The sequence below is a fragment of the Buteo buteo genome, chromosome 1 (genome assembly GCF_964188355.1).
Source record: "Buteo buteo chromosome 1, bButBut1.hap1.1, whole genome shotgun sequence".
Lineage (NCBI taxonomy): Eukaryota > Metazoa > Chordata > Aves > Accipitriformes > Accipitridae > Buteo > Buteo buteo.
Genome location: NC_134171.1, coordinates 10,691,203 through 10,712,698, shown reverse-complemented (window position 1 = coordinate 10,712,698; position 21,496 = coordinate 10,691,203). Strand labels below are relative to the sequence as shown.

General features: G+C 36.1%; 1 protein-coding gene across 3 annotated transcripts in view; it reads right to left on the bottom strand.

Annotated features, from left to right (window-relative positions):
• RGS12 (regulator of G protein signaling 12) overlaps positions 1 to 21,496 on the bottom strand; it is a 90,084-nt gene that overhangs the window by 45,167 nt on the left and 23,421 nt on the right. For 2 of the 3 annotated variants that reach the window (XM_075022384.1, XM_075022394.1), the window contains exon 3: positions 20,225 to 20,344. In XM_075022384.1, coding sequence (XP_074878485.1) covers positions 20,225 to 20,344 — 120 coding nt within the window. Of the gene's footprint in view, positions 1 to 10,195; positions 10,269 to 20,224; positions 20,345 to 21,496 lie in introns of those variants that run through there. The other variant, XM_075022403.1, reaches the window with a different exon arrangement.

The window sequence follows — 21,496 nt, the reverse complement described above, 5'->3', positions numbered from 1 at the left end:
CCTCAAGGCAGCTAACATTTCTGTAAAACCAAGTAGTGACCATTTGCCAAACATGTACTCCAGGGCTTGCACCTTGACACTCAGCTGAGTGAAAGACTGGAAGGACAGCTGATTTTTAGATTTAACTTTGTATTGATTTTTACTGGCTATTAAAAATTATTATTATTTTAGTTTGAGGAATCTTTTCTTGGTTATTTAAAGTATCCTTGAACCTTTAAGTAACTGTCTAAACAGTTAAAAAGAAACTCTCTTATTTTGTATGGCTCTTTAAAAAGCTAGGAAAGAATGCCCTATAATATCTACAATTTCTTCAAGATGGAAAACACACAGAAGAAAAAACCATACATATATATACAACTCAGAAGAAAAGCTATCTCTCCATAGTTTGTCTGTATTTTCCAGCCTTGGCAACAAACATTCCCTCTCCCCTTCAAAAATCCACAGAAACCTTTAGTAATCCTTAAAAGAATACTATCTTCTCCTTTCTTTCTCATTTCTTTTCTGTTTCACTGCAGGATCTCATACCGCTGTTAACACTACCTGAAGAACTTCACTTGTTATAAACTGTTGTGGCCTCACCATTCATATCAGCAGCAGAAGATCTGATCTAGTTTTTAATACAAGTATTCTGGAACTTTCAAAGTCTAAATTAGTCTCTATTGACATCATTCCTCTGGTACTAGTTCAGATAAACACAAATATATCTTTCATGGAAAAGATCAAAAAAGTGATGGCACTTCTTGTTTAACTACACAAAAATAAATGCTTCTGAATCTGTGAAGCATAATAATATAATCAAAAGTGTATCCAGGCCTCTCACTTTTTTGGATAGGACTGTTTCAGGTATCAAAAAAGTACTTCTGTTTTGGGTACAGTTCTTCAGTGAGACATCTTTTCTACTTCTATTTTGCACAAAAGTCTAGCAAGCACATTATGCATTCAGAAGCTGTAACTTAATTCATGTTTGTAATTTAGAAAATTTAATTTACATTACTGAAATGTTTTAAAAATATGATTGCTTCTAATTTCTTATTCGCATACTGTACAGAAGAGCTGATGAATAAACAATTTCAATGTCATTTCTCAAAGAATGAAGAAAAGGATGACTCAAAGTAAAGTAATAGTATCATTTTACACATTAGACAGGAAAAAATAAAAATACCTTCAAAACACATACATTTTAGGATGGTCATTTACTTTGGCAGCTTGCATTAATTTAGATTCAAACACCAAGCACAATTCTCCTTCATGTTTTTGAAAGGTATCAAGTAAAATGAATAGGATTCTCATGATAGTAAAAAGAATACTTATACTACTTTTTTCAAAAACTGGGAAGTTAACAATTGTAAAATATCATTTTAAAGGAAAAATTGAGTGATTTCATAGAAAAGCTCAAACATTACAGTAACAGTACCTCTTAATTAGGTTCTATGGACAATGAGATACACTTTTACCTCAATGCATTTAGCATAAGTTAAAGCAGTGAGCTTTCAACACACCATGGGCTGATTTTGTGTGTTTATTTTAAGTGCTTTGGCTAATGCATGTTACATTACATGTATCAACATCTTAAAACCTCTCCAAGCAAGACCTTAGTAATCATTATGTTTAAACATTTAAAAAAAAAAAAAGTATCCATAGGAAGAACAGATTTTCTTATCTAAATATCAATAACCTATTTCTGTGCTATTAAGATATTTCAAATTTCCCTTTGGTTTTGATATATTCCAACTATGTGGTATTTTTTTACATTACAGTGTCACTAAAACTACCCAGCATGTTCCAAACATTATCAGTTTACTTCTGTAGATCACAGAATAAAATTTATTTTAAGAACATTTCTCTAAATTCATCTGTGTAACTGAAATAAAGCCACTTAATTCAACAAAACCAGCTAGAAACTAAAGCTTGTAATTATTGTGTAAGAATTCACAGTAAAATGTTCAAAACATGTTTGTGAGTACTTAGAAATCTTAACATAAACTTGTTAGAAATTGCATGCAGTCCACATTTAGACAAAGCAGTTTCTCTTCTAAACTGTTAGGCTGAAACTTGTCTAGATTTGTCCAAAGGTATAAGTTGCAAGACCAGATTTTTTTAAATACTACAATGATCTCATTTTAAAAATTCACTATATGTTGGGGGCTGTTCTTCATTCTTCAGTACTCATGCCTACTGCCACTGGAGGCTCTTCAGGACAAAATTTGATCTATTATACATATAAAATTTGATTACCTGATGAAATTTAACACTCACCACATACGTATTAAGACCTGCCTATTAAAAAATATATGTATTAAAAAGCTATATAATTGAACAGTTCCTGTATGTAGCCATTTCTGAAAGATGAGGAAGGATAGGGTATGACCCCGTGCCAGTTACAGCTAATGTGAAAATTAAAAAAAAAGTACTTAAGTATTTCATTCCAAATGACAGGACATATATGTATTCATTTTGTGAATGTACATATGAACTATCACCCAGAGGTAAAATCTGATTGCATTCAACCCTCAAATCTTTCACAACCAGATAAGAACTGAAATTGGTTCTTCAAATCACCCTGACTTCCAAATTGGTTTAGGAAAAAGCCCATGTTATATGCCAGGAGTCTGATGGTAACAAATTACTGAAATTTAAAAAATGAATCTTGTTTAGGAAAACTAAAATGTCTCCCAGTATATCTCTTCACGGGAACTCTGCTTGCTCATCTAGCTGGATTAGCAGCTGAGATATACAGACACACACACACACACACACGCCGCAAATGTGGAGGATGAAACTTGCTTCCCTAAACTTCAGGGCAAGATCTTGATCCCTGGGATCCAAGTGAGGAGGTCAGTGCCAGGGCCAGCAAGCTGAACAGTCACTTCCCAGTTATCATACACCATAAAAGATGTTCCAGGTCTCTGTAAACTGGCAAATGCTTCAGCATATATCAGATAGCATAAAGTTCTGATTAAGACAAAACATGCAAAATTTCTCTTTGTATCATCTCTCTTTGCTGAGTGGAAAAACCAGAAGGGCCCACGAGTTTTCTGATGTCATGTTCAGGATCTGCTTGCAACAAATCTAAAAGAATATTAGCTTACGATAATTAACAGGGAGAAAACTACTTTGTGAGTACATAATTATTTCTTCTCTAGAATAGAAATAGACAACATAGTATCTTGCACCAACAACAGGGTAAAAAGGCAGAGAGGGCATAAAGGAGAATAATTCATAAGGTTGAAACAACCTATATCTTTTAGCTTTCATGGTCTATAACCTGCTAGATGTGTGCACCACTGCATGAAACTAGTCTGATGACATCTTTCAGTTGACAGAAACTCTTACCCAGAAAATCCACTTGCTTCCATTTTACATGGATCAGGTCCCAGGAAACTAAGTACTGTCAAAGTCTGCCATAATACCATAATGCAGGAAACCTCAAAATACCCCACCTATATACCAGACATTACATTGAGCAAATAAATCCATGTGAACAGACTACCCAGATAACACAATACAAAAATGTTCTTTTTTTCCACCTCAAGATTTGTCATTCCAGTCAAAGTCATGCTCAAGTACTTGAGTAGAACAAAGGGAAAGATGGGGATACCGGGAGGTGTGACACATACTAGGAAATGCCAGGCCTTAGCAATAAAATGGAGTAACATGAAATCATCTGTGCTAATAGAATGTGGGTGAGTGCCTTCCTGAGTCAAAAAAGACATATCTATTTCCAACCCCTTCTGAGATGCAGAGGGATAAAATCTGTAAGGAGAGTGAAGACGTATTCCTCTCTCCTACTCTAACAATGACAAAATCACAGACTAAACAGAAACATCTATTTCTTTCCTGGGCATCCAGGAAGATTCAGAGAAAAGGGGATTAAAAATGACTTCTCTATGTGTCCTTTCTAAAGTACACCTTCTTCCAATACTGGCATCGACTTTTTGCTGCATCCAAAAAATTCTCTGACTTCTGCCTTCAGAATCTGTTAGACTTACTTAGTACAGTATTATACTGTACACTATTTTACAAAAGCCCCTCTAATAAAGCCTTTCAGCTTGGAATAGCATACCAAGCTCCACCAACCTTCTAAACTGATTTTCTCATACATACTGTATGTATTTCAATACACTAAGTAAGTTTGGGAAACTTGTGTTCTTTAAGAGATGAAGCACTGAAGATTTACAGACTGAATACAAATAGCCAACTTTTAAACATTCTGTCACTTAGCTCAGGGAAATCCTATCACTCAGTCGACTGTCTGCTTGCATCTAGCTTTGTTCAAAGTCCTTATTAAATCACCTGAAGCAACTTCTCCCTTTGCCAAGGTATGAATTATGAGCAGGTCCCTAGATCTTCAGTCACATTACTCCAGGACTTACATTACATGCACTTATTTTTATCCTTTTAAATACATTACAGCATTAACATTGTACAAATGCCACGAACTCCAATGATCTCTGGGAGGGAGATCATGTCTCAAAATATAGTATACACTGTTTTACTATTTTAAATAAAAAATGAAGCCATATTACTTATAAATTATTGCTAGATTTTCCTTCTAATAAACAATCTCAAATGTGCTTTTGCCCTAAATATCAGAGTAATATTATAGAATTTTTATTCTTGTTTCAAAATATTATTGCAATTAATTTCATGATTTAGACTTCTGTAAGAAGGATGGCCCTTCAGAATACCACTTAAAGGAAGACAATAACAAAATTTGTCTTTTCAATTCTCTACCACTAAAGTGCATTTATAATAGTTAATACAAAAGTATTATAGAAGTAAGAATTCCCAAGGAAAAAAAAAACACAGTACAACTACTGTACAATAATTTTACTGAATACATTCTTCTCTGAAGGATAAGTATTTTTGTCAAATATTTGAATCTATAAAAACAACATATGAACAGTAAATGATGTGACATTTGGAATCCCTTTAAGAAATATTCAACTTTTTTACCCCAAGCAAAACCAATCTTATCACATATAAACACAGTGCCTTAAATGCCAAATCCATCCCTAAAATTATGTTGATAAAGATAAATAGAAAATACATACAGTTTTACCTAAACATACAATGTTGATATAATGGTACAGAAAGCATATACAGAATACATTGCACAGAATTAAAAAATAGGCACAGACTATAAACATACTGATTTTTTAGCTTTATACAAATTGGGCACAGTTCATAAACACATCTCAAAATCTGAATGTTAGTTTGTACAATAAGATTCCCTTTACTTTTCTCTGATAATAAAACTCAATGTTTGCATTTACAAAGAAATTTTAACTCAAATACTTTAAAGTAAAAAAGCTTAAAGGCTAAGCAAAAAGCATTCTGAAGCTGATAACATTCTTCTCTAATTTCTTGCCAATAACAATAGCCTCTTCTAATTTCCCACTGCAACGATGCCTTGCCTTAGCTAAATATAATTCATATCACTTACCCGCTCTTCGTAAGAAACAGCAGTTATTTTTCCTAACAGTACTCTTCCTAAATTCATCTTCACTTAATATGGAAAAAGCATTTCCTTAACGCATCAGCTTCTCAAAGATTAAACTAAAAAATTCAACCCTGTTCCATGCCTGTACATGCCAGTAAAGTTTAAAGGCATTTCGTATGAAGTTCTATTTTACTCCCTTTATGTTACCCATAGCAACAGGCCAATGCAGAAAGCTGTGGTTCGTCAGGGATTCAGATTAGATCTCAATTATCTCTCACCAGAAAATCTAGATCATTTTATATAAATCATGCTGATTGTATTTTAAAACATTTCCTATAAGAAATCAGGAAAATAAAATGACGTTCAATTATGTGATAGTCCTGTATTCAATAAAGCAGATTTCCAAGACAGCTTTCAGAAAAACATTAGTTAATCACCCTAACATTAGTTATAGAAACATTTACATAGTAAACCACTATTTTCAGAGGTTTACATAATACAAGCCAGAATAAAGTAGGACCTCAAACGGTCTATTCTGCTTAACTTTTCAGTGGTTAACACTATAAATTCCATGTAAAAATCCGCAGTACAAGGCAAACTGGCATATTCAGTTAAACCTAGGAGCAGCCCGTTGTCAATAAAGACAAAATTCTCCTTTCAGAAACCAACTGATATTCTGCCCTTCCTTCCTCACTACCCAAGCCTGTGCTCAACTGATGTCAAGACAGTTCTGTGCACAGCGCCTTAGGAACAGAGAGCAAAATAGGCTACTTGTAAGGTAAGAGGGAAGTACTATTAACTTGCCTGTGACAGCAGTGTCTTCAAGAGACTGAATATGGAAAGCACAGGATTTCATGAAGTTTGCTGCCATTCACAAGTAAATAGCAATAGTACCTAAACCATTCATTGCTGTTATTTTTTAAGCAATCAGAATACAATTTTCTGCTAAACACCAGAACTGCAAACTGGGAATGATTAGTGGGCATTTTTATGCTAGTGGGATGTCCTTAAAGCCAAGGTGGACTTACTAGGAGTAGTTTAGGAAAGAGGAATCTTCTCCCTTGTTCAATGCAGCATGTGGAATCCCCCACATCCATACAGTTCCTAGGTTGAGCCCCTAATATAAAAACAACCCTATGAAGAAGGCAAATATTACTCTGAAGTTACAGAGAGAGAAAAAGAGGCAAAAAGAAGTTCAGAGCCTTTACTCAAGATCTCACGGTAAGATTGGCTTGCAAAAGACAGTCCGAGTCTGCACATCTCCCCATTTTTGGATTGAGGATGAAGAGACTTGGTTAACAGAAAAACTCAATCTTCTCAATTTAATTTAGAGGGATCAGAGAAGAAATTTTAAGCTAATTGCACATGAAAATGGAGGAAGCATACTTTAACAAGCATTCCAGAGACATAAGCAAATTGCTGCAATGGACAAAGTTCATTTTATGATTGATTACTTGTTTGAATAGGCACACCACTGCACTTTTGAATGCTGTCTCCTACAAGTATTTAATACGATGAAGAAATGCAATGGAAACAAATGGGTGGGTAGACAAGAAGGAATGTGTTTTACAAATTACCCCCTCCATTGTTTTAGGACTTAAGAAGCAAATGCCCTATGATACTTGCACAGAAGAACAGTTTTGCTATGTGTGGATAAGTATTAAAAATTTATAATTTTATAAAGAAAAAATGCCAAACATAGCTGTTTAAATACTGCTTTTTGCTTGACACTAAACCAAGTGGGATGCAGAATGTATTTTCACTGTCAATACCTTAATCAAACAGCAACACCATTACAAATATGCAGGTGACCAGGTGCATAATAATCCTTACATTGGATAAGTAAAAAACACAAATGGATCAGAAATGCCTAGAGAACTTTCCTGTGAGCACCCCTTTGGGGTTACACAAAAAAGGACTTTTATCAATAGTGATTACTTAACAGTCAACCTAAGTCCTCTAGAAATCACCTAGGAAGACCGAATATACTAGCAGAGTTTTAACAGGTGAGGATGCTACCCACAAGAACGCAAGAATGATTAGGAGAAAAATAACCCCACATGCAATGGGATGTAGCTGCAAAACTAGCAGTTCACTGGAGCAACTGCAGTGAACGTTGTTAGGAACACTGTGTGTGGGCAATGTTTTATACATTCTAGGCACCAAGTTGGGCAATGTTTTATACATTCTAGGCAGTCATACTTGGTGTTATAAACCTAATAATCCCTTAGTTTAAAAAGAACTTTAGAGTTGTTGATTTTATTTCATTGAACTAAGCATTGCACATCCACATTTTTTCCATGCAGTGACTCTACTAGCACCGCAAATAAGCTCTACCAATTCGACAGCACCAGTTAAGGATAATGGCTATGAAATGTCATGTGACTCTGAAAGCCTTTTAAAAAATTCATATCCCTCTACATTTTCACAGGTTATTTCAGCAGCTGCCACATTCAAAATCTTGTGACTTTGTGTACCATATTTGTAAACCAGGCAGGCAACTCAAAGTTCAAAGGTCAAAAGAAGAAGGAATGTTGCTTTGCAAAACTATTAATGGAAAGTGTTAAAATATGACACAACAGCTTTGAAAACCTTATTCAGATATACCAAAGACAACATTTGTAAACCCACATCCATCTGCTTAGAAGCTAAACTGTGGGAAGGGGTAGAGACCCCAGATATGGTTGATCTGTTTTTCTCTTCTACCCTCCCTCCACTTCCTGCTCCTATTTTCTTTTGTACATTTGTTTTCAGAGCAGAAAAAGCTGAAGAGAAAGACAGAATGACAGGAAGCCTGGATAAGTTTTAACTTGTCAAAAGATGAATAGGATTTAATATATCCCTGACTCTTAAAAGAAGAAAAAACACGCAAGAAATGCCAGGCAACTAGAAAGAGGCAATCCGTGGACCAGCTCCTAGTCACACAAATTCCCAAAGTAAATTTGACATTGGCAGAATGCAGCATCAAAAATATTAAGTCTCATCACTATCAAGTATTTCTTTTTTTTATCTCATCTTAAAGAAAGTAACAACTACTTGCATGAAAGCCAGAGAAAAAAATATCTGTTAAGAATATGATTTAGCTCACTGACCCTAAGTACTGAAATAAAAGCCTACACACAAATTAAGAAAATTTGCTATAATTTTTTTTCCTAATTCTCAAATTTTCTATAATCAGTCCAGATATATTTTTGTCAATGATTCGTCAGCTTCTCAACAGTAAACAGACCCCATATGTGCTACTGATTAGAAGAGGGAAGATTCTCTTATTTATAACATTGTGGTTTCCCTCTATCAATTTTAAAGATAAAAGTCCTTCCTATACTAAGGCGACATTAACAAAAAATATTTTCAAGCCAAACTATTTGGAATTTGTTCGTGTTTAAATAACTGAAATGCCAGCTGCCTTGTCAAAAACTGACTTCCCATACAATAAATGCAGTGAAGGAAAGGGACTGGATGCAAACTGCTGTTCCGAGTGCCCCCTGCTGTCTGCCTACACTTCGGAGACTGATGTACACATTTTCAAGTGTTAAGTTCAGGTAGATTTGCCATCCAGAAATCTACTCTAAAAACAAATGTTTGGTTTTGAAAGCCGTATTGAAAACTTTGAAAAATACTTCTGTTGAGCCTGACTGCAAACTGATAATAATACATTTTTTCAAAAATGGTTTTTTTAAATAATTACTATTTTTTTCCCTCTGTTGATCAACATTTTAAGACAACTGAATTCTCTCCACTAATAAAAACGTGTAGAAACAGCGTAACTTGCACACCCAGATGGAAGGTGACTTGCAGCCCATCAGTAAATTAAAATTAAATCACATATTAAGGAGGATATGATTAAGTGACAGATCACTGAAACACATTAAGCCACTTCTGAATTTCCTACTACAGCAGATGGAGCCTCTAAGAATCAATAGATTTTGAGGAAATCAATGTAAAACTGAGCATGAAAACTACTAATTTTAGGTAAACAATGCATATGTATCTTCCTAAGCCCTGCAATTGTTTCCTTCCCTTTTCATTTTAAAAACTGATAGTTTTGCTGCTATAGTTTTAGCATTAAAGACAATTCTACTCTGAGATATATAGACATAAAGAATAAGCATATAATGTCAAAATTTGATAACACAACTAGGACCTTTACTTACAAAATATGTGTTTTCTGAGCAACAAGAAACTAAAACTGGTCTGAAGTCTCTACACCTCAGAAATTTTGTATTCTATAAATACTCTTAATTTATTTTCACTTATTTTAATAACTCATACATCTGGTTTCTGTTTTATTGGATAAAAATCCAGCTGGAAGAAAAAAAGATCACTTTAGCAGCGCACCTTAAAAAAACACTGTAACAATTAGAAGGTAACTTATAACTATAACATGACATTCTTGCTTTACGGAAACACACGTGCAAGTATAGTGAAAATTAAGTGACACATTTATAAAAAACTTAGAGAAGTCTCTGTATATCTGCTATACTCACTCCACGTTTTAAAAACAATACAATGCTAAAGAGAGATTTAAAACATGTCTATAAAAATGGTATATACTTAATTTCATAACAGAGCTTATATAGAAAGTCAACTTAAATACTTATACTTACAAACTTTGTCTCTTTAAAACCTCATTGAATCCTTAGAAGCATTATTTATCATATTTCACTGCAAGATTTCTTAGCTCGGAAGACTAGTCATTAAACCATATTCCTGTTCTCTGTTCGCTTTAGACAAACAAAACTTTATACTTACAGACACTTGACTATCAGTAAAAGTTTTCTCCATGTATAAAGTTTAATAGCTCATTGTTAAGAAACAGTCCCTTCAGCTTTATTATTACACTCTTTCTGAACACATATTTACTTCTTCCAGAGTCCAGTAAAAAAATGAGGCTTCTCTCTCTGTTGCCCTATCAACACCTCTCCCATTCTCCTCCCTCCCCAGCACAATCTCCGCCCTCAATACTGGTTCTGTATCTTCTCATCAAAAGGAACAGGCAGCTTTTAAAATGGTGTTTAGGCAGGTCCTGTGTAACAATAAAGCTTCTGTAAAGACAACAGCATGCTGCTGAGGAATCTGCTAATGTAAAATGCATTCAGTAAGGGCCTACAGGACTCTGTCTTAAACATTTGTCCAAACTTGTTTAAGCATTGAGTCAACATTGTTTTCTCCTCCAACGTATTCTCTTTTTTAATACATTCCCCTTTGATGAGTATATTATCTGAATGAACTAGGCCATCAATGCCTATTAAAAATACTTAAAATATAATCTAAAAATACTTTAAAAAAAATATTGTTAAAACTTGTAAGACTCACAGCAAATTTCTTTCAGTTTCTGGCATGTAGGTACGTGTCTCAGTATGATTACAATCACATGTATGCACATTATGCAATCTATCTCATCCTACCAAAACGCTCCGTGTTCTTTTGAGTAAGCAGGGCATTGGCATTTACAAGGATCGCGTTCCAAGTGAAACATGATTCTCATAATTTTCAATACCACACCTACTCTCCAGACAGACCAGCAATATCTGTGTATTTTCAGAAAGAAATGCACACACTTTCTGCCCAACAAATAATGCTTAAACACCCTCCACCTGCAGTTCCTCAGAAGTAGATGGGATTTTTACTGTATATTTTTAAGTATCGTGAGAACAGATGAAATGCTGTGATGATTTAATGTTAAATAAAAAGCAGTAGCTCAACTAATAGAAGCTCCACAGGTGACGACTCTTTTTTTTCACTGGACTCACAAATCCTTGAGGACAGTGAAAATTAAATGGTACCAACTCCTAGTCAAAATCCCAGCGGTTTAAGCATGGAGATGGGGTCAGAAACAATTCAGGGATAGCTACAGGGCTACCATTTGTGCCGTATGTATTCTGTGATTATACTTTAGAAATACCAATTCAGTTCATTCAATAATGCCTTAATTCATTCCCTAACAGTAACCAGGTCTCACAAAGCAAAAACCCCTCCATACCCCCGTCAGCACATGACACGACAAAAAGACACACCGGGTAACAAGACGAGCAGCCGAGGGAGGGCAGGGACAGAGAGGCATTAAACCAGCCACTCAGTTCCTCGTTCCCACCTGGGACTGCACGGGCAACCTGTTTTGCAGCAGAAGCTCTAACCAGGAAAGCTGCAGGTGCCCTCTCCCTCAGCAGCTGGAGCACGAACAGCGAACGCTCCCAGAGCCCACGGCAGTTACCGCGCTAGGAGATACTATGGTCAGCGAGCCCTTTACTTTACAAACACGTTTACACCACGCAAAAGGTAACACAGCTTCCTCCGCCGATAGTACAATCCATAATCCCACAGTTAAGGAGAAGCAATGCCCATCCTGGAGTCGAAGAACACGATCCATTCAGAACATGGGTTTACCAAACCCAGTATTATGTTTCCAGCAGTGGCCACCCGTTGATATCTACCGACGAGTAGCATAGGGCAACATATAGGACATTTCCCTGATTACATTCTCCCAGACTCCAGGTATTTTTAGTCCAGGAGATTTCCTGAACCTGGTGTGGCTTGTCTCCTTAATAATCCCCAGTGGCTCTCTTTTCCAAATACTTGTCCACTTTCCCCCAGGATATGCAGATTTCTTGCATCCACAGCACTCAGTGGTGAGGCGTCCCACAGACTCACCTCCTGCATGAACAATCATGTTCTTATGTTTGTTTTGCTCCTGGCTCCAGCTACGTTTAATTAATGGTGCCGACTTCTTGTCCCGAAGGAGACAGTGAGCAGTCAATCCCAACTACTTTTTCTATGTCACCCATGATTTTGTACACTTTCTTACACCTTTCTGAACCTTTTCTACTTCTAATATATCATAACATTTTTTAAATAAAAAGACCAGGTGTGGGCAAATTACAGATGTATACAATGGAATCGTTATGTGGGCTTTTTTTTTTCCTCTATTCCTTCCCTAATAATTCATAATGCAGGATTTTGTTTCATTGCTACTGTACTGAGCTGATGTTTTCATGCAACTCTCCCTTATAACTCAAAGACCTCACTTCTCAGAAGAAACAGTCAGCTCAAAGACATATATATCATTTGATATATGAAGCTAAGGCTATTTTGCCTCATTTCCATTGCTTTACATTTATCTGCATACATTTTCATCTGCCATTTTGTTGTCCAGTCATTCAGTCTTATAAAAGCAGCCTGCTCTCATCTTCAGAGACTGCTCCTGTCCTTATTACCTTGAGTACCTTCACCCCACTGCTCACCTTATTGGGAGGAGCCTTAAAAGATCCTCTTGAATCAACAAGGGTAACATAAGAGACTGAAGCAAGGAGCAGCCTTAAGCAGCAAATAATTCTGGGTTTCAACAACAGACCCCAGTGCAGTAAGCTATTATTCTGCTTTAATGTCATGTGCCTCATGAATTAGACCCAGAAGAGCAAACCGTTTCAGCCCAATTTTAAAAGAGCGCTAGGTACCAAAGGTTATGGCAAAAGACACTCCTGAGAGGTTGCCCACCTACCAAGAGTCCCAGTTCTGTGAGCACTGACTGTTTCATGGCTACTGAAGGAAACCAGAACCGAAAGAACGGAGCCAAAACCAAGGTCTGATACCTCATGTTGCTGATCTAAAGGATATGACCTCTCTGTAACTTCAAGTGGTTACTTTAACTTGCTCACCCTGGCTGTAGTTCCACAAACGCGACTGCATCAGAGGTGTTGACAGCTTATGCACTCACCTGCATCCATTTAATCACACATCTTAAGAATGGCGGTACTGGCTACCGACAAGAATTAAGGCCTGCTGCCTGAGGATTTATGCAGAATACAAGTTCGTATCTAGCCCCTGAAAGCATACACTGTGCCTCTGGTTCTGTGACAGAAATTGGCTTGCGTTGGAGAGCCAAGTCCAAAGGCAATAAGGCTTGGACACTGCTTGACTGGCAGGGTCAGACAATGTACTGATTGCTTCCGCAGGGAGAAGTTTCTCCACACGGTGCCAACTATCTTTGCACATATGGGGACTGAATCCCCTATGGAATCCATCCTAGGCAGCACTGTTGGTTTCTTCTCAGGCACCAAAGTATGGGATGAGCACTGCCATATGCACCTCACAAAGAAAGGAGAGATGAGATCCAGCTCTCAGCACATTCTCTGACTACTCCTCTTTTTACCTGCAAATTTACAGGGCAAATTTCTCCAGAATCTGAAATAAAGAAAATAACCCAAAAGCAGGAGAAAACAGTAACCAGTAAAATTAGTGAAGTACGGTCATTTTACCAATTGCGATAACAGAAAACAAATCCCATTATTATCAATGTCTGGAGGAAAAAAAAAAAAATCACACAGTTTAACATTCTGGATTGTATCTAGAAATAAGTATCTCCAATTCACGATAAAGAGGTTACACGCAACTGTACTCCTCTGTTGACCAACCCACCTTTGTCACGTACTTCACTAAACAGTGTGAAGAGCATAAGAACTTTCCATGATAAAGTCTATAAATGTAAGGAAAACTTAAGAGCATAAACTGGTAATCTTTTAAAAATTATGGAACAGTATAAACTACCAGCAAAGGCTTAGCATTCATGCTAGTGCACGATCTGTGGAAAAAATAAATAAATGTATACTGCTAGCATGATGTTCTCCTTCTTTAGGGAGTAACAGTGGATATAACTAAAGTACCTGATAAGATCACACATGCCAGAGTAAAAGCCTGAAGAAGATCCTCTAGGGTACTCTGAAAAGAGTTTGAAATTCCTAATAGAGCAGTCTAGAGAGCCAAATGTGAAAAAATTATGCTCTTGGAAGTCTTTAAGACATACTAAGAATGGTGACAGCAACAAAACATGTCTAAGGGATAACATAGGCATCATCCAGAATGAGATGATGGTAATGTACAGTCATACTGGGTATATCTGTACCAGTCAAATAGCGCCACAAGGAATGGCGTCGTTCCAGAGACAGCTGGTGCTTTCTGGCCACTATCATACCACCAAGCTCTCCCAACCTTCTATCAATCACGTTGCTTGCACCCAAGCTGCCTGCTGGGCACAGCGATGCTAGTTATCGGGGCTAACTTCTAAACCATAAAGTCATTTGAGAAAACACAGTAGTTGGCCCAGGACGAAGCCACAGAAATGACAACTCTAACAATGTGACAGTACAAGCGTTGCAATCCCCTGCCTGGTCCCGTGTCCTGGCCCCGTTCCATTTACCAGCACAGGTCTGCAGCCGTTACGCAGCACAGCGGGGAAATAACTCCAGCCAGGACTGTAACAGTCAAAGACCTGAACAGAGCAGAAGAATGCCTGGCAGAAACCACTGGATGCTTCCAAAGCCTTACTGATCACCTTCATGACCTCGTGCACTACAGTAATTCAGAGTAAAGAAATCAATGTTTAATGTCATGACTATTAGACTACTTAAAGGTATATATTTTAGTTCAGCAAGAGGGTTTGAGCTGTTACAGCAAGTGACTGTAAAACCCCTAAGCACAGATCTTACTCTTTGCACTGTTTTTAAAGCTGACCCCTGGTCGCACACTTTGAGAAACAGGATCACTGCTACTCATTCACCGCTGCTCCACCGAGCCGCAGCAGGAAGGTTCAAAGAGAAACGAAGAACCTAGGCTGTGGTCACGGATCCATGAGGGCTCCAAAACAGCAGTGTTAGTGGGCTGGACTGTGTTAGCATTTGGACTTCAGAATATCCATATAGGACACAGGAGTAGCCCCTTAAGAACTCTATTATTAGCATGATAAAAATACAGAACTACCTTTCACGTACAAAAAATAAGATTTTATTCTTGCATGCGGTTTTATTTCACAGCTGGCCTTTTCTCCACCTTCATGAAAGCAGACAGCAAAACTATCAATTGGTCAGTTACATCTTAGATAAAAATTATGAAAAAATACATGCAAAAGATGCAATACTTAAAGGTAGTACACGGTGGAACCTGTGTGTACTGGCAGCCCATGGCAAGTTATCATAGCTTAAAAAAATTGGTGAAACCTAAGACAAAAATATACATTCTTTTCAAATTTTAAAGTCACAATTATAAGCTGAGAATTAAGCGGCCTCTTGATTTAAAACACATAATTATTACTAGCCATAGCAGTGGCACTGTGGCCGTGCTGATGATCTAAGAACATCAGTAGAGCAAGCTCTGCAGGGAGAGTGAATACTTTTTATTAGATCAACTGACAGAATGGGAAAAGTTTGGGGCATGTTTAGCTCTTCTTGTCTGATTTTCCTAGTGTACTAGTTGGTCTAATATAAGCTATTATCTCCCTGTGTAAGCTTTGTCTGATTATTTAAATCAGTCAAACAAAGACAGGTACCCACTTAAAAACTCATTATTAAGTCAAATGAGCACTTAGGGGTTTTTGCCACCCACAGATGCCAAAGCTAATATCCAGCAGAGACATGTCATTCATTAGTATAAAAACCTTATACCAAGAGATATGTTGTATGCTTTCAATTAGCAGATGAAATGCAAAAAAAGTTGCTTCAGTGGAATTAACAAAACAGAAAAAAAATCAAGCATTATTATCTATAATAACAGCTAATAATACTACATTATTAATGGTTATAATTAAGATAGAACATTCTAACAAAATTCCTCACACTGATTTTTAAAAGGAATATATGATACATTCCAACTTTGAAAACATTACTAAACTCTAGAAATTTGATCCAACAAATGTTCTTTTAGGTTTCCGAAACAGGATGAGAACAAGAAGAAAAGCAGCAACAGCCATCTTTTTTTGTCCTGATATTTAGATAAAATAATTAAACAGTCTTTAATTTTAAAAAGATCTCTACATTTAAATATTATTTAGCAAACTCAGAGAGTTTGACACTTATTTGCCTAAGATATTATGTCTCTCAGTATACTATTCTGCCCTATTTTTAACCACAGAGAAACACCAAAAGTACAAGTGCCACAATGATTTTCAGGAAACACAACAGCTTTGAATGTTCTCCTTGGCGAGGAGGAACCTAAATTTGTTGCCTTCAAGGGAATACTGCAAGGGTTCCCCATTTTTACAGACCTCAAGAAAAATTAAAATATGAATGGAATGAGCTACAGTTGAAAATGTTATGGAATCTGATTCCAAAACTGTTGATGTGTAAAAAAGGTTACTCTGTTTAACGTAAATTTTTACAAAGGCAGTGTTCTAGTCTCTGCGGTCTCACAGAAACACCTTTAATGTGTTTATAAATCTATAAACAATGCCTTTGCCAGGATAGAATCGTGCAAGAGGATGAAAGTAGTGGCACTTACCTACAGGGAAGAAAAGTAGGAAGAAAGATAGGATCATGCTCTCTCATTAGTCTAAATATTAAATAATCCTAAATCATAGCAAGTTCCATTTAGCCTAAGCTACCTTGCAAATATGAACGAGCAAACATGCTCTAAAATAAAATTGGTGGAAATCACAGAATTTTAATGTGGTTAATGGACACTATTTTATAATGACAAATGATTCACACAGGAAAATTTATTACTACATACAAAATAGGAATCTGTTCTTAATAAAAACAGATTTCTTGTAATTTAATAAAGAAAAAGTTCTAAATACATTAAAAACAACATAATTAAGGTATATAGTAGACATGCTAATTTTCTTAATTCAGTTCCAACTTACAAGATAATCATATTCAGCCCTGGTGTGAACAAGCACAATTTCCACACTTCAGAAATAAAATTGTGTGGTCTGTGAGACATTTTCTGCACCATAGTCGCAGCATAACTGCATCCGTTAATTTTGCACTCTCATCCTATTTTGATCCCTGCAGATTTAAAATAATCTTGTATACAGGTTCTATTAGTAAAAAAAGCACCTAGAGGTTAATCCTACAAACTCGTCTGTTTACTTCTATGTATAATACAGTTTCTGCAGGTAAGAGGAAAATGTTTAAGGAGGGGCAACCATATCATTACAGCTAATTCTAACCTTATAAGAATTTTGCCTGTGCATGTATCGCCAGCCATAATCTAACAATTTAAAACAAAAAATGAAATATTCTCTTGCAATCATTGTTTTTATTTATTAAAATAATATATATAAAAATATGTTTTATTCTTGGATAGAGTTAAAAAAAAAAACAAACTGCAAAGAAATCACGCCACCTTATGGCAGAAGACAGCAAAACTGACGGCTGATATTTCACACACTAAAGCTCCAAAGAGAAGAGGAGCAAGTTCATACTTTCACAAAAAATCCAAATACAGCCTTCTTCAGACCCATAAGCAAATGAACAGTGTTCAGCATATGCCCATAAAAGAAAATGCATGGAAACTACTTATACCGCTCAATTTATAAGATTAAGTTGGACGCCAGCAGGAATCAAACCCACAAGCTCAGAGAACCATATTCATTTTCAAACTTCATGTTTGGGTTAGTACCTTATCCATTCTGCTAAGGTAACTGGAGAGAACACAAAAGCAACTGAGTACCCTATATAATGTGTTCATGATCATTATTCCAAAGGTGGAGTCTCTAAGAATTTCCTGGTATTGTTATTTCCTCTTCCAGCAACTCTAAATCGGTGAACTGAAATAATCTAAACACGTACTAACAACATTGTGTTCTACTACACTTAGTGCAACAGTACTTGGGAAAAGTGCTGCAGTAGCAATGTTAAAGTTAGAACCAAAATCAAAACACCTCAACACTATTTTGCTTTGACTTAAGAAGTTTTTGAAATTCCTCTCTGGGTTGGTGTTTCTCCTGGTGCCTAGGATATCGTTTTCTTATGGCATGCAGAGGGAAAAAAAGAGATTTCAATTTGAAAAGAAGCAATTGACAGAGAGCAGTCCACACCCAAATAGCTATATATAGTAAGGGCATTCATCCAAATACAGATTTTAATACAGATTGTTTCTTTGTTTAATTCATATCATGACCTAGAACATGTTTCCCCCTCCAAGGTAACAGCTGTAACAATTAGGACACTAGGTAACACAGAGAGCATCAATTCTTCCTGTTAGTGCTACTCAATTTATATACACTAATGAATACCAACTAAGACATAATGAAAGAAAAATGAACTTTTTAGGTCAGTAACTACGACATCTTTCTGAAATTAATGGAGAATACCAAGTCCCTATTTTAATGAATATTTATGCAATGTAAAACAGCTCCAACAACAGAAATTAAATTATATCCTTGGTGTTTAAAACACTCTCAAAATATGAGATGAACACATAAATCTATATGAAATTTCAACCTGGAAGAACATGGTATGAACCATGTTCTTCCTATTGCACATGAATTACTAGCACCAGGCTCTTAGATATTGTGAGAGGATTCTCTCTTACTGTGACCAGAAATTCTGATAATATATCTAGTAGCAAGCTTTTTTAATTTAGAAGAATGACCATTTTCTGATGAAGAAAGATGTAGCTAGACGGTTCCAAAACAGCTTTATCCAGAGGATCTTGCTCTGTTTGTTAAAGTTATGCTCTTACTTTATTAAAGTTCTGAGTGCAAAGAAATGAAAAAGTATTTTCCATGGCTAGGAAAAATAAGCAAGATACTTAAAAGCTTCAGACAAGACAGAAATAGACCACAATGAAAAATGTCCTTTTAAACATCTAAGAAATAAGTAATTACAGTTCCTACCTGCATTCCCTAAGCACGCCAGAAGCTACTTCCATATATTTTGTTCCCTAAAAATCCAGGGCACTGAGCTCCCCTCTCCTTTAGTTCAGAGTCAGTGAAATGCCGTTCTTCCTACATTTTCCCACAGCAGGAAACTCAGAATATCTCCTTCTTTCCTCCTCCCATCTCAAATGCTTTTTAAACACCTCCTTCCCATTTAGAGGAATCAGTGTGCCACATTCCCTCCCATGCTGAAGAGCGATACAGTATGTATTACACGGTTCCTATGCCAAGAGCTCTGCACAGATTTTTGTTTCTCCCCAACCACAAACCTTCTTCCAGATAAGCATGATAAAGGGGTAAGGGAAAAATCTCTCTATACACCTTCGCATCACTATGGGTTTTCCCAAGGAAGCACACTAGAAAAGAAGGTACAATGAAGCCATATTCCTACAGCTGGTTGAGGGACGCTCTCAGCAGAGCAGGAGGAGTAGCTTTTTAAATTCATATGGCTCTTCATTCCTTGTTTTCACCAAAATCAATAAAGTTTGGCAACTGAGGCCCAGGCATCAGCTGATGTTATACCAGATGTGAAATAGCATTATTATAAATCACCATAACCAATGACCAACACCAAGCTGATTGGGAACTCCCTTTTCTCAACTGCTGACATATAAGGAGGAAAAACCTATTTAAGTATTTTTGAAAACTTTTCCATACTCAGTAAGCTACATTCCTTAGTAAGTTATGTAAAGAGCCTGGTCCAGCAACAAATTTAACTGCCCCAAATTTCTCAATGCATTGATCATCAGCTGAATGAAAAAAGAGAATATGATAAGCATTTGATTTTTTATATGATATCATGATACAATGATTTCTAAGATATGATGAACATTTTGATCACCAAAACTGTACTGTTTTGCTTTACATGACCAGCCGTGATGGGTAAAACAAAGTCTAAATTTCCCACAGAAAGAATGGCCACTGCTGGCATCAATGTAAACTATTAAAGAAATACTGCAAAAGTCAGGTGATACCTGAAATCTGTATTCCTCTTGCATAAATGTCATATGATCATTACTAACTTTATTACACTACAGATATTATGTACTTTCCTTCATTAATGATCAGCATTAACTACTGTAAGTTCCTCTCCAGGACTCACTTCTAATTTTTAAGTGAAAGTTAATTACCTCAAGGTCATCCAGAGAACGAGTAATACTAAATCGCTTAGATCTTCCAAATGATCTTCGAACAGAAGAACGTGGGGGAGGAGCCTGATTTAATCCCATTGCATGTCCAAATTTTGCACCCTAAACAAAACAGACAATATATATTATTATTTTACTTCTTTACTTCTTTAATTTTAGTACATTGCTGATCATAGTGACAGTATCTGAATTTTAAGCGTTGGTAGGTACAGAATTCCAAGGAGATGGATTTGCAAACCTGTAACAGGACCACAATTTCAACACAAGTTGATCACTTGCCATGCCCCTGTAAAATCATGTATTAAAATCATTAAAGTTATGACTTTTCCAGTCTCAAGTCAAACATCATAAATATTCAGCATTAAGTTACTGTATAAACATGAGTCATCAGTTTGGTTGCTAAAGTGTACACATACTACATGTCAGTATTAGTAGACAGAGTTTAATGAAAAGCAAGACAATCCTAGCTCTTTACCGTCTTAACTGGAAAATATTTACAATGACAAAAAATTTCTTCTTTCTATAGGAAATTACCATCCTAGAAATCATCTCACCCAGCTTCTGTTGGAATCTTTCTCCACACTTTTAAAGATCTTACTTTCCCTACTCTTTTTTTTTTTTTTTTTAAAGGCTTGCTACTGTAAAGTGCAACTTTTTAAATCACACAGTACAAAACGCAGAAACTTTTATTTTGAGGAAAGAAACTACCTCACTTGGATGTTCCATGACCAGGATTGGTGCTGCAATAATCAAATCTAATGGCTTTCTCTTTTCCTCATAATCATACTCTTTCTCCTTAAAAAGTCACCAGATGTCAGTTAAGCTACAACAGCTCAGCATGTACATATCTAGTTTATGCCAAATGGCAAAGTGTAAGCTTCAACCTAAGAGTAGGCACACAGTCAGTGACTGGTGCTAAGCAGATGTACATAAACTCACTACATTATGAAAACTTGTGATTATGTGCCTGAAATGTTGGATGCCTTTCACTGTAAAATTCAATGTGGGGAAAATTCCTCCCTGTCTTCTGATGCTTTTTCCTTTAGAAAATAAGAGTTTAATTCAGAGTAAATTTTCTTCTATTTCATTTCAGCATCTTTCTTCATAACAGTAAGCTTTAAAATATATTTATTAGTACTTTTATAATTGTTTATTGGCAGCATTGTGATATTTATTAAATTTTATATTTGTTTCTTCCCTTGGGCAAGTTGCTGTGCTCTCAATTCTGAAATATTTTGGTATCCCTTTCATCGC